This window comes from Dipodomys spectabilis, unplaced genomic scaffold (assembly GCF_019054845.1).
Source record: "Dipodomys spectabilis isolate Male_0828 unplaced genomic scaffold, ASM1905484v1 ptg000002l, whole genome shotgun sequence".
NCBI classification, from domain to species: Eukaryota; Metazoa; Chordata; class Mammalia; order Rodentia; family Heteromyidae; genus Dipodomys; species Dipodomys spectabilis.
The window spans coordinates 36322871-36337052 of NW_024870679.1; the positions used below are offsets into that span (position 1 = coordinate 36322871).

A 14182-nucleotide genomic window follows, 5' to 3' on the forward strand; every position below is an offset into this window, starting at 1 on the left:
AAAGGTTCCCTTGTAGTTGGATTTCAGGAAGAGACGGGGTTTATCAATGTTCTTCAATAAAGCCTAGTTATTAACAGCTTGCCTACATTGGATTCTGGGGTAATTTTCTTTGCTGTACTCAAAACACATCTGATATCTCAAAAGGCAGTGAGAAAATAAATTCACAGGTATATCTAAACTTGTGCTTTATGAAAAAGCAGTATTTCTATAGTTGCCATAATTTTAGGAGAAAAGTAAGCAAGCAAAGAATTTTTTACTCCTGATGTTTAGTTCTTTTTTTTTTTAGTTTTAATTTTATTTTATTTGTGAACATACTGTACAGAGGGGTTACAATTACATGGGCAAGCTAATGCATACATTTCTTACCAAGCATTGCAGCCTCCTCCTTTGTTTACCCTTCACCTCCCTTCCCAGCCTCCCCCCTCCCCGCCCCCCCCCCCCCCCCCCCCCCAATATCCTGATGTTTAGTTCTTGAGGAAAAGCAGGTAGGTTGAGAAGCCTTTAGAGGCATTAGAAGTCTTTCCCAACTTCCAAGAATGAGGTCAGGTGGCTCAGGTTTGGAGGAGGCAGGAAGAAACACTTATTTTTCCTTTCTTCTGGTTCCTAGCTGTATAGGTGGAAAAGCTGCAACAGCTCAGCTATGAGTCATTAAGAAAACAACTAACAGTCCCTTTTCAGCCAATCACCAGCAGCCAGGCCACCCCGCCATACCTATACTAGGCAAATCTCACCACACCATTCCCCAGTAAGTCAGATGCCTTGTGCTGTAGCTAATCAGGCGATTTATCTGCCTCACTTCCACATTCTGCTTATGAAAAAGCTCACTGCTCCTACTATTTCCCTTTTGTTGTTTTCTAGCTATTATCTTGAGAATTTTTCCTCAAACTTTCACTGTAAAGCATTAGAGATCTAACAAGAGTCTTTGTTAGATCAGAAGAGAAAATAGACTCCCTGACACTCAGCATAAGAATAGTAAGTGTGGGCCTTAGAACAGGGCAAATGGAACTTAGACAAATAATGTATGATATCTAAATCTCAGTTCATTGTATCTTCACCTCAAGATGGAAGCAACAGTACCTCATTATAGTATGATTTCCTAGGATTAAACAATGCCTAGTTTTTTGTTTTTTTTTGGTTTTTTGGTTTTTGTGTTTGTTTTTGGCAGTCATGGGAACTCTGAGCCTGGGCGCTGTTCCTCAGCTCTTCAGCTCAAGGATAGTGTTCTACCGCTTAAGCCACAGTGCCACTTCCAGTTTTCTAAGTGGTTTTTTGGAGATAAGAGTCTCAAGGACTTTCCTGCCCAGGCTAGCTTTGAACAGCACTCCTCAGATTTCAGCCTCCTGTGTAGCGAGGATTACAGGCGTGAGCCACTGAAGCTGGGAAATACCTATTATTTTGAGCATTGTAACTTCAATAAAGATTCCCTATCTGCAGCCAACAGTTCTTTAAGGTGGCGTTTTTCTCTTTCTTTTGCCATTCCAGTCCTGGGGCTGGAACTGAGGGCCCAGGTGCTGTCTCTGAGCTTTTGTGCTCAAGGCTTAGCACTCTACCACTTGAGACTCGGTTCCACTTCCATCTTTTGGGTGGTTAATTGGAAATAAGAGTCTCATGGATTTCCCTGCCTGGGGTGGCTTCAAGCTGCGATCCTCAAATCTCAGCCTCTTGAGTAGGATTACAGGCATGAGCCACCTGTGGCCTAGCTCAAGGCTGTTCTTAATATAACTTTCTTGAAAGAGGTCTTCAATAACTGATCTCTCCAATTTTATCCAAATGAAATGTTAAGCTTAACTATTCAAACTTTAGCCTATAAAAGGCCAACAAAGTAAAGTCTTTATTTTTGGCCTTTTTTTTTTTTCTGTTGCTTTATCTGTCCTTTTGAAGGCACTTCAACTTGGCTGATGGTTCTCCATTAAAGCAATGGCAGAGCTGAGAGAAGAGCTGAGAAGGTAGCAATTTGAACCCAACACCTTCTCTACTCATAGCTCTAATCGTTTCCTAAACAACCAGTTGCTGGGGTCATCAAGAAATGGGGCTAAGGTAGGGATTTGATTTCAATTCTGTGGCTGAGGATTGAGCATGGTCATGAAGACCAGTCTGCATCACAAGCAATGATGTACTATGCCCATGGATGTAATCCCCGTGTAGCAACCTCCCAGAGCACAGAACCATCTGCTGAATAGTTTGAGAAGTCTATTGGAAAATACTCAGAACAAACTGTCAGAATAAACCTAGCTTTTACTAAACCCACCCGAGCTATTGGACCCAATAGCAAAACCCAACCAAGTTAGATTTCTATGATGAGGGCATCTAACTCTTAGTCAACCCATTAATTAATGAAAAGTAAGATGTCAAAACTAGTTTGAAGAAGCATTTGAAGACAGACAGACAGTCAAGGCAGCCCAAAGAATGCTCCAATGAATACACTAATAAATACCATCTTAGCTAATACTCTGTAGAATAAAAAATAAAGGAGGGTTGGTAATATAGCTCAGTGAAAGAGCATTTGCCTGGCAACTGCAAGGCCCTGAGTGTGGTCCTCAGCTCTGCAAAAGAAAGGAAGGAAGAAAGGAAAGAAGAAAGAAACTTTAAGGTTGTATTCTCTACTGGAGGGAAATCACCATATGTGTACAGAAGTTTTCCTGCACATTGGTAAGGTTTTCTAAAAGTTAAATTCTTCTAAACAGCCAAAGCTTCACCTCTCCATAGACTTAATCTACAAGGCATGTACCTGACAATTCCCGTCACTCCAAATGGCAGGGCATGCAGTAATCATCTTTCTTATTTGAAAGTGCAGATAAACTGTGACACGTTTCCACCTGGAAGCCATTCAGAAAATACCAGAGACAGCTCATTTGTCTATAAGAGTTTGGTGCCCAGAGTTGGATTATAAGTGTGGTATGAGACAAAGGGTATTTTATTTCAGTACTCAAAGGGAAAATTAAAACCAATTATTATTAAAGCTGAGGGGATCATATTAACAGTAAATCCTATTTGCTGCCTATTTTACTCTAAAGAAAACTTTAATTATATCGGTATAGCAGTAGCAGTGACATAAGAAAGGGACTGGTCAGTTTGCAGTAGTAGATCCTAAGGTGGCATTTCATTTGTCAACATACATTTAAAAAGACAAATAGTTCATTTGATCCAAATAATACACTTTTGGGTAAACATTAAGTTTAGAATCAGTATATGGGCTATCCATTTCAGTTATGCATTACACATTAGTGACTAGTTGATTTATTCATGCCAGAGAAGGTAGTTCTATTCTATTCTTTTTTTTTTTAACCCTTGCATCTTTACTATTTTTCTCTTTTCTTTCCCCATCGTGCTAAGGGCTCAGACGTAAGTAGGACCTTGAAATTTTTCTAGAGTCGTCTGAGACTGTTCTGTGATGACAGAAAGGCTCTGTATTTGTGCTGTCCACAAGTGACTATTAAACACCTAAAATGTTTCCATGGTAGGGTTCTTGAGCTCAGCCCTATGGATAATTACATGTTATTGATGACATTGTAAGGAAAATACAGCTATCAAGCTGAGGAGGTCATCTGATTAACTTCAATTCAAGGCAGAGGGTACAGAAAGTAGAAAGGCTGTAAAGTGCCATATGCTATGTGCCTGAAGTAGTCTAGGACCAGTAGGTAGGTCACCATGACTATTGTCTAGTGAGGAAGACTAGAATGGGATAGAGGGGGAGACTGCACAGGTAACAAGAGACCAAATCATATAAAACCCTATAGATGTGCATGATAGCGCACACCTATAATTCCAGCACTGGAAAAGAAGATCATGAATTTGGGGTCTCCCTGAGTTATATGGCAAGACTCTGCCTTAAAAAATTAATTGGCTAATTAAGATTAAGCCTTGAAGGCTCTGCATTTTGTCTGGCATAAAATGAGAAGTGTCTAAATGGTTTCAGGAGTGACAGATGACTTATTTTTAAAAATAATAACTCATTTTTAAAAATAAGCATACTTTGTGTGCTATGTGGAGAAGAATTGATGGAGACAAATGAACTGGAGAATTGAAGATAGAAGCAAAATATTGCAAAGATAATTTCAATATTTCAGCGAGAAAAGTCTTAAACTACTGTGCCCATAGAAGAAGTAATAAATATGGGAATGAGATTATCTTTTAAAGGAAGAATTGATATGGTTTGCTCAAAGGTAGATGTGATCTGTGAAGAAGAAAAGTAAAAGGTTTTTGGAATAAGTAAATAGGATAGAGTTTTTATCAACTGGGTTGGGAAAGACAGTTTTGGAAAATCTTTCTCAGGTTTATAGTGAGTAGGCAGAGGAAAGACAGAGTTTTTCAAAATCTTCATGCACCATTGAACCTTTCAAAGTACAGAATCTATATTGTGTGCTCTCAGCACATTCCAGTGGCAACCATCTAAAATAAAAGCCTGTGAGTGTTGGCCTAAATATGAGCACTGGAGAAAAGACAACAGCCAGAGGCTAGTAAAAGAATATCTCAGTAAGTCAATTAACTCGGGTGCCTCCTAAAGAGCTTGTAGAGTTAGGGAAGAGCTCACTGATGATTATCTATCTTACATGAGAGTTGAGGAATTGGCCAAAGGTAGGAGATGAAGACCATAAAAATGAGAGAGTAATATACACATAAAGTGGATCTCTGATTGGTGCAGAGATCTATAAGTGAGAGAATGTGTTTGAGGAACTGACAAATGGGAAGTATGAGTGCATAGGGGAAAGCCAAAGTAAGGGTCTGTGAAACAAAGCAGGAAGAATTTATAACTAGATCTGCAGTTTTACAAAATCACTGTGGCTGAGGGAACAGTGAGGTAGCCTGAAGACTAGCTATGATATTGTAGGGTCTTAGATCAGGAGATGGAAATGGCATTGGGTTTTGACTTGGGGTCTTACATAGGATAGTGAGGAGAGAGGCCATGAAAATGACCGCCGAGATACACTGGGTCACATCTGAGCCTACAGAGACAGCCAAAGGGTGCTCTCTTCGTAAGTCTGCACCTCACACCTATGGCGATCCTTCTCTGAACTCAGAGGTTCTACTGCCAGATGAGCAGCTGCCCTCCTTTCTTTCCTTCCTCTCTCCCTCCCTTCCTCTCCTCATTCTTTTCCTTTTATCTTTCTTTGTGGTACTCAGATTTGAACTCAGGAACTTTAAATTTGCTAGGTAAGCACTCTATACTATTTGAGCCATATCCCAGCCCTTTTAAACTTAGCAGTTCTTTTTTATTTTTATTTTTTTACTTATTTTATTATGAAAATACCGTACAGAGTGGTTACAATTACGTGGGCAAGGTAATGAGTACATTTCTTATCAAGCATTGTTGCCTCCTCCTTTGTTTCCCCTTCCCATCCCTTCCCATCTCCTCCTCTCCCCCCTCAACAACTTCTTTTGAAAGCTGTTTCTTATTGGTTAGAATGAACATCTTGTGGATTCTTGTAGCCTTGCTTTATTTATTCCCGAAATAATTCAGAATATTTTTTTCCTACTTGTCTTTTCTTTAAGCTCTATTTTTCTAAATGTTTTGCTATCAGTTTTCTTCTTTTTAAATCCTCCCCTCCCTGAAAGACTTAATCATTAAACACAAACAACTCTAAAGCCTACACTTGAATGTAGAACTCTAAAAGGCATGCACATTAACCAATCAGAAGGAAAGTCCAACCTTTCAGAGTAGAAATTCACAGGAAATAAAGTTAGACTATTGAATACTAGTAAGTAGTCTTGTCTGTAAAACAGACATTTTCTTGAACTATATAGCCTTACAATCCAATTTGTCTCTAAGACAAATTTCCAGTTACATGGTATTGTGTTAAAAAAATTCCAAGGCCTGTTTAATGTAAAAATCTACAAATTTATGAGTAATTGGCCAATGTTGATTAGGCTTGACTCACACTTTTTATCATATAAGTAGTTTACTGGTCAGTCATGTGGTGTCTGTCTGGTCTAGGATGGCCTCTCTAGCTTAATTTATTTCTCATAGACCTAGCAGTTCTTGAGCTAGGGTGTTATTAAATTTTTTCTTGCCCCCTCTGGTCTTAAAGCATGACCTTACTATTTGTATCTCCCAAGTAGCTGGGTTTACAGGCATGTGCTACCATTTCTAGCCCAAAGATATTTCAGTAGTAATTCTACAGCAAGCTGTAAAATATTTACTAACTCATAAAGATGACTTTTCCAAATAGATCAGATTTATACCTTAATGAAAGCATTTAACGTAGTCTTTGCAATCTTGTATAGCTTTTTAGGTATAGCTTTTTTTGAGGTGGTTTTACAAATTAATGCATACACTTTCTTATATAGATTTCTATGATTAATATTAATAATAGGCCTGGTACTTAAGTCTATCAACAATTACTGAGCACTCTAAGTACCTATAATATGGGAAGGAGACAAAACATCAAATCTTCATAGGGCCAAGTAATCCTTTTTTTTTCCCTCCTGTGATCCTAAATGCAAATACTTGACTCCATTAGACTTCGTGGCATTTTATTGGAGACCCAAAGCAACCCAATCATTGCCAATGTTGAGAAAAATCCAACGTTTTTGGCCTGTGGTGCTTCTTAACAAATATTTGTTAATAGATAATGTTATCGTGCTGAGAAAAACTACAGTGGTTGCCTGGATTCACACTCTTGGGAGATTTATTTTCATTGTTTATAATTGCAATTGATTTATTATGCAAATTTGTATGTGGCATACATATCTCCACAGGGTAGAATTTAAATTAGTAGCTCATTTCTTAATTTTTTTTCCCTCATTGTTGCCATCTGGTTGTGTAAAACAGTTTCATTTTCATGCAGTGTTGATGGGACTATAACATTTAAACAACTGCTTTGGAAGATCAAGCTGTTGATTCTATTAATTAAAAAGATGCAGTCTCTGATTAATTTTATATTGTTTCTAGAAAAGTCTACCCACATAAAGTTGGTGAGACAAGGATGGTTTATAAACTGAAAAACGGGTGGTAGCCTAAATATCCTTAGGAATGGTTACATATTATGCATCCAAAGATAGAATTAGTCTGCAGTTTTAAAGAGAATAAGGTGAGTGTATAGGTTACTTTAGAAAGACTTTCAAGGAATAATAACAGGAAACAGAAAGGTTGAACAATAATGACTATGATCATTGTTACAGCCAACAGTGGGTATTGTATATATGTTTATCTGAATTAGGGTAGGGAAGGGAAACAAAGTGGTGAAACAAAGGACAAAGGAGGAACCAATGCAAGTTATACTCACAAGACAATATGTTGGAAATGATCTGTATAACTTGAGGGGGGACTGCTGGGGGGGGGAAGGGAAAGTGGAGAAAAATGAGGGAGGGGGTAACAAGTTCAACAAGAAATGTACTCACTATCTTACTTATGTAACTGTAACCTCTCTGTATATCACTTTGAAAATAAAATTAAAAAAAAGAATTTACCACTTATTGAATCATTTTATTGTTGCCAAACTTTATGAGGTGGGTATTATTGCTGTAGATATATTCCTATTATATATACATAAATTTATATATTATATAACATACATGTAATAATAAATGACATAATACCTCTTATAGCTAATATTATAGATTACAAATAATATTATGTTATAGGTATTACATATATTAGATATTATATATTACATATATATGTATTACAAAATATAACATGTATAATAACTAACATGTAATGTTTTATATATTACAGGTATATATTATGTAATATGTAATATATTTACATATGTTAATATGTAATTGTTTTATATATTACAGGCATATATTATATATTATATATTATATAATATAAAACAAGCTCTGTGCTAGCTTTACATCATACAGATGGAGAGATCCAGCTTCAGAGAGGTCATCTAATTGTCTCAAGAGTATAGAGCTAGCAAGGGAAGATATTTCAAGAAACCCAAGAATTAAAACTCAACACCTGGCACTAGTTTGCCAATTCCCTAAACAGTTTGATAGTCTTGCTACTTTTCTGTATATGCCAACATTATTATTTTTTGCCCAACATTATTATTATTCGCTGAGAAAGGATTGTTTTCGGAGACCAGAAAGTATGACCAGCCTGAGCACTGCAGAATGAGTATTTGTTGAGTGTGGATTGTTGAGGCACACCGTGAGTCCACTGAGCATTCAGAACGAGTCTAAACGCACTTTCTCATCCTTCCTTCCTCAGAGGGAGAGGCAGGATCTGCACCCTGGTGGAGGCAGTTATCTGGGGCAGAAGGCCTCCAGTTCCCAGGCAGGGCTCCCCGACCCTAGGTGAGCGCCCCCAGAGGAGACCAGACACACACGCTTGCGCATGCGCGGCGCGGCCGCGTCTCCCGGCCTCCGCCGGGGCGCTCCAGTGTCCCCCAGTTTGGTCTCTCGGCTTCTCCTCCAGCACCCCGGCCCGCCGTTCCCATCCCCACCCCGCAATCCTCCTCCCCCGCCCCTTTTCCAGATCTTCCCTAACCCCTGCCGAGGCCAACTTGGGGCGGCTCCTCCCCAGTGAACCCCGCGTTGCACAATGCGGGAGCAAAGTCCCCGAGGGTGTGAACCCCGAAGTTCCTGCCCCTGGGCGGGGACGGGCAGCGGCCTTGCGGGGAGCCGAGGGCGCGATCGCAGCCGGAGAAGCCGCAAGTGCCCGCGCCGCCCGCTCGCCGCGCTCAGCCCGCGGTCCCCACGCCGCCCCCCGCCCCCCGCGCCCGGGCCCGCGCCGCCGCCGCCGCCGCCGCCGCCATGGCGGAAGTCCACAGACGTCAGCAGGCCCGGGTGAAAGGAGAAGCCCCCGCCGAGTCCTCCGCACACCGCGATGCGGAGCCGCTGGGGATGGCGCCGGCCGAAACGCTGACGCTCTTCCTGAAGCTGCTGGCCGCCGGCTTCTACGGCGTGAGCTCCTTCCTCATCGTGGTGGTGAACAAGAGCGTGCTCACCAACTACAGGTGCTGGCGGCGGGAGGCCGCGGGCGGGGACGCGGGCGGCGGGGCGGCGCCGCTCCGCGGACTTCGGCCGCCCGAGTTGTTGGCGGAGCCGAGTGGGGCGGTGCGGGCGGCGGGGCTCCGGGCGCGGGGCGCGGGGCGCGGGCCGCGGGCCGCGGCCGGGGTCGGGGTCCCCGCGCGCCGTGCCGTGCGGGCGGAGCCGGTCTGGGCGCGCAGCGAAGTTGCTCCGGGACTTGGTGTCCCCCGGCGCATCCCTGCACCGGGGAGGAGAGAGCGGGGTGCTGCGTGCGGAGCTTCGGGGACCCCCGAGCTGCTGACAGCCTCCGGGGACCCCCGTTACCACTGTGGCTGTCACCGGGACTCGGGGCACGTGTGTGTGTGTGTGTGTGTGTGTGTGTGAGAGAGAGAGAGAGAGAGAGAGAGAGAGAGAGAGAGAGACTTTTCCTTTTTTCCTTTTTGTAGATTAAAGGTGTGAACTCGTTGGAAGAGATGTAGAAATCTGTCTTACCTTCCGTTTCTGGAAGCTGAGTGAAATTGTACTTAGCAGACAAGACGAGGCAAGTGGCCAGCCCCCCAGGCTACAGAAACCGGCGGGGCTGGCTGACTTTAGAAACGCTGGTTTAAAAAAAAAAAAAATACACGGCTTTTATTTAAATAAAAGAAGGGCATTGTTGGGGAACCAAAATGTGTTTTTAAGTTGAATTCACTGTGTCATGTGGCATTTCCTGACCTTGTTTTTTTTCTTTTTACCCTCCCTCCTTCCCCTCTTTACCCCTTTTGTAGATTTCCCTCCTCGCTCTGTGTTGGACTTGGCCAGGTTAGTTGGAATCCTTGGCATTCCTTGGTTGGTGTAGTCAGAACCTCTGTGTGTGTCTTTCGGTGTGGAACAGTGCATCTGTGTGTGTTCTCTGTTTACAGATGGTGGCCACAGTAGCGGTTCTCTGGGTGGGAAAGGCACTCAGAATAGTCAAGTTTCCTGACTTTGACAGAAATGTACCTCGAAAGGTAAAAAAAAAAAAAAAGAATAAAAGTCACATTTTATTTTATGAAAAAGTCATTCTGTATTTGTATCAGTGTCTTGCATACTTAAAAATTGCAGCTTTGACATCCCCTCCCAGTCTAGAGTACATGCAGTGAAACTAAAGAATAAATGCAGTAATATATGTTAGCGGTCCCACCTCTCTTTAAAATTAAGAAAGAAATAGATTGGGGGCATGGCTTCAGTGGTACAGCACTTGCTTAGCAAATGACCCATGTCCAAAGGGTTCAAATCCCAAAGCTGCTAGGACCCTCTCCCCCCACAACAGTACCTAAAAACCACATCACACCAAACCACACTAAAACAGAGGGTAAGAAGGAATGAAAGAAGAAGAAAAAAAGTAGGAATCTCCCATCTGTTTGTGTTTGTGTGTGTGTTTTCTTTTTTTTTTTGGTGCAGTTCCTGGGGTTTGAACTTAGAGTCTGGGGACTGTCTCTGAGCTTTCATGGTCAAGGCAAGTGCTCTATCACTTGAGCCACAGCTCCACTTCTGGCTTTTTGGTAGTTTATTGGAGATTTATGGACTTTCCTTCCCAGGCTGGCTTCAGACCATGAAGAGCTTCGATCTTAGCCTCCATGTTCAGATCTCAGTCTCCTGATTTGCTAGGATTACAGGTGTGAGCCACCAGTGCCCGCCTATCCCCATTTAAGTTAATTCTCATTTGTTGGGCTTACAGCAGTTTTGCAGTTTCTGTGATTCATATACTCTAGCTAGTGTATCCTGCATTCATTATTGCTTGGGTTTATTTCTTTTCATATTCTTCTGTCTGTCTCTTCTTGACTCCACATATAGATGAAATTCTTTTCCTTTTTCTGCTGACTTGAGAGCCAAAGACCTATGCATTATATTTTAAAGCAAATAATATTTCTGCCCCCACATCAGTCGATCATATTCATATTCCTGTTTCGTTTCTTTCCTGTCTTTCTCCCAATTTCTGCTAGTTGTGCTGTGTATCATAGAATAGTTACGTTGGGGTGTTTCATGGGCATCAGAATTGTTTATGAGAGAAGAAAAAGTAATCTTACATTTCAAGTGGAAAGAATTTGGTCATATAAACAAAACTGTTTCTGTTTGAAAGGACTTTGTTTTAGCTGTCTTTATTATTGAGTTGTGTTATCCCTTTTTAAATTTTCTAGACGTTTCCACTACCTCTACTATATTTTGGGAACCAAATCACGGGACTGTTCAGCACAAAGAAACTGAAGTATGGATAACTTTATTTTACTAGTGAGGTTAATATAATGTATTCTGAAAGTTGTACATGAATGTTAAAAATTTCATTTATTACTAATACTGAAAAAACAAAAAAGGACCATAAAGCTTCTATTACTAAAGAATGAAGGTTGCACCAAGGTTTTAGTTTCAGCCTTTTCATTTGAAGAGAAAGAGTACCTTTTTTTTGTTTTGTTTTTGTTTTGTTATCTCCGCTTGTTTTGATATTGTAAGTGTTAAAATGTAGAATGCTGTAAGAGATTTTTCTTTATTTTCTAGACCGTTAGTAATGAAACATTTCAGGTTTGGAATTTCAGCTCACATATGGTTTATAAATACTGTATTGCAGGCAAATCCCACACGCCATAATCAGTGGATGGACATAGGACTTTCACAGTTTCTCATAGCATGAAGTGATTAGAATCAGATTGGGATGCTGGTCTATGTAGGATGACTGTGTTATCCGTGAGTGTATTACTGCAGGCCGCACATTCACTTCTGCCAAGTGGCAGCTCTGTTACTTACCCTCCAGTCACCTGGCTTCTTGTGATGGAGTGTGTGACATGAAATAAAACCACACCAAGAGGAAGACAGTTCAAAAGAAATCCAAGCTTCATGCTTCCACATGAGCTGAACAAAACCCTAGAATATTGGTAGATTATAAATAGTAAGGAGATCTCTGAGTATCAGAGGCAAAGCATTTGTTGTTTTCTCCATTGAAAGAAAACAAAACAAAACATAAAAACCAAACAAACAAAGTGACCAGTGCTGTCTGTGGGAAGAGTTAGAAGGAATGGAGCTCATCATGGGTAGGGCATCCTTTTCTGTTCTCATTACCTACTTGGAAAGAAATGCAGGCCTTCTACAGAGTGCTGCTTATATTCTGTGTGCTTTTTTCATCCGTTATCACCCATCCATTCATTCACACCGGCTTTTGATTGAGTTGAGGATAAAGTACTTTGGAGTAAGATAAGATATAGTCAGAAATAGAAAGACTACAAAAGATTATAAGTTTATCACAAGCAGAATGCCCTAGGAATTTAGAAGACTTTACAAAAGGATCATAAAGGAATGTTTCATGTGGTAATATTTTCATAGATGTGTTTTTGGGTGAGTTAGGAGTGGAAAGGAAAAGTCAGTCCACCAAGTGAAGAAACAAATACGCTTAAAAAATGTAAAGACTAACAGAGTATTTGTGTAAGTAATAGATAAAATTTTAAAGCATGTCATTCTGTGAAAATAGATGCATTATCTGTACCGTTTAAGTTAACAATATCTCACTTTTTGTAGGTGTTTTTTAAAAAGCAACTTTTTTAGACTTTCAACTTGATTTATTTTTAGAGAGAAGTAAGAGTTTAACTTAATCAGGAGGTTAATCGGCATAGAATTTCTATAATGGAAGGAAGAGATTAGCATTGTCTTAAAGTACCAACTTGGAGAATCTTGTTTTCAAATTGAAAAAGATAAAATTTATTTTAACTAATTATCCTTGTTTTTGCAGCTTGCCCATGTTTACAGTTCTGAGAAGGTTCTCCATCCTGTTTACAATGTTTGCTGAAGGAGTTTTACTCAAGTAAGCTAAATTTCTGATACACACACAACAACAACAACAACAACAACTTTACAAACTGGAAAGATACCCAGGATATGCTGAATATTAATATATGGCTTTCTTTGACTTAAGCTTTTGGGACGTTTAAGCAACCTTTTGTTCTTGCTGTAGGAATCGATAGTTTATGGTAGCAGCAGCTGGAAAGATTGTGAGCTGGAGTTATAAACCTATGTGAATGTGGGGTTTACTTTCTAGAGCTTCTATATTTGTTGCTGCCATTAGGTGAAGCTGGGTCACATAAGTAGAGATTTTAACTGTGTCCTTGTCTTGGCTACTTTTACTCCTATGTGCAATGTATTTCTCCTTGAAGATACTTAGACATAAAAAAATTTCAAACTCACTAGTAGTAACAAATGGTAATATTCTTACCATTCAACATAATTTTTTTTTTTTTTTGCCGGTCCTGTGTCTTGAACTCAGGGCCTGGGCACTGTCCTTGAACCTCTCTGTGCTCAAGGCAACAAGTACTCTGCCACTTGAGCCACAGCTCTACTACAGCTGTTTTTGTTTATGTAATATTGAGGAATCGAACCCAAGGCTTCATGCATGCTAGGCAAGCATTCTACCACTAAGCCACATTCCCAGCCTCCATTCCAAATAATTTTTTTATATAACAACAATTTTTTGTATAGCAACGTGAGTTTTGCTTCACTAGAGGGTTCTTTAAAAATGTCTTGTTTCTTAGAAATATTTAAAATACGATTGTTCATGTATTTTTAAAAATGTATTTTATGTCTGTTATAAAATGAGTTTGTATACATAAAGTCGCAATACATACTTTTTTCATTATTTTGTAGGAAGACTTTTTCTTGGGGTATTAAAATGACTGTATTTGCAATGATTATTGGAGCCTTTGTAGCTGCCAGGTAAGATATGGCACTGTGGATATTACATTAGAAATTATCAGTTATCAGTTATCAAAAGGAATAATTATTTATAACTCAAATAGTATGTCTTTGAAAAATATTGAAAAGACTTAAAAAAGTTAAAACTTTTTGGTTGTGTCAAGTGTAGCAAAGTTGTAATTTTTAGAGATGTTTACTTCAATTCAGATAATTTAGGGTTTGTTTCTGTCTTCTTGCCAAGCATATCTTGTCTGCATCACAGTCTATTTGGCCTTGAATACTTATTATTTATGTATTCTTCACAGCTGGGAGGCAGTGGTTTAAAATTTCCTATTTTATAGTTGAAACTGAAGCTTAAGTTCTGTAACTTGTTCAGGGTCACATACCTGGTAAGGACAGAGCTGGAAATGAAATCTGTGCCCAACTTCAAAGCCTGTGTGATTTTATAAAGTAAAGGCATGCATGTTTTTACGTTCTAATCGCCTAAAGAAAATAGTGTCTGTCATTCCAGGAGGGGAAGCCAGAACAATGGATTTTTTTGCCTTGTAGAATAAAATCACAAATGTAACTT

The 14182-nt window shown here is 40.1% G+C and overlaps 1 protein-coding gene across 1 annotated transcript in view; it reads left to right on the forward strand.

Annotated features, from left to right (window-relative positions):
* The first annotated feature begins 8544 nt into the window (after nt 1-8544).
* The window catches only part of Slc35d1 (solute carrier family 35 member D1), a 44608-nt gene continuing 38970 nt past the window's right edge, over nt 8545-14182 (forward strand). The window contains exons 1-6 of the mRNA XM_042679590.1: nt 8545-8906; nt 9687-9720; nt 9822-9908; nt 11079-11146; nt 12656-12727; nt 13564-13632. Coding sequence (XP_042535524.1) covers nt 8704-8906; nt 9687-9720; nt 9822-9908; nt 11079-11146; nt 12656-12727; nt 13564-13632 — 533 coding nt within the window. The 5' untranslated portion in view covers nt 8545-8703. The remainder of the gene's footprint in view (nt 8907-9686; nt 9721-9821; nt 9909-11078; nt 11147-12655; nt 12728-13563; nt 13633-14182) is intronic.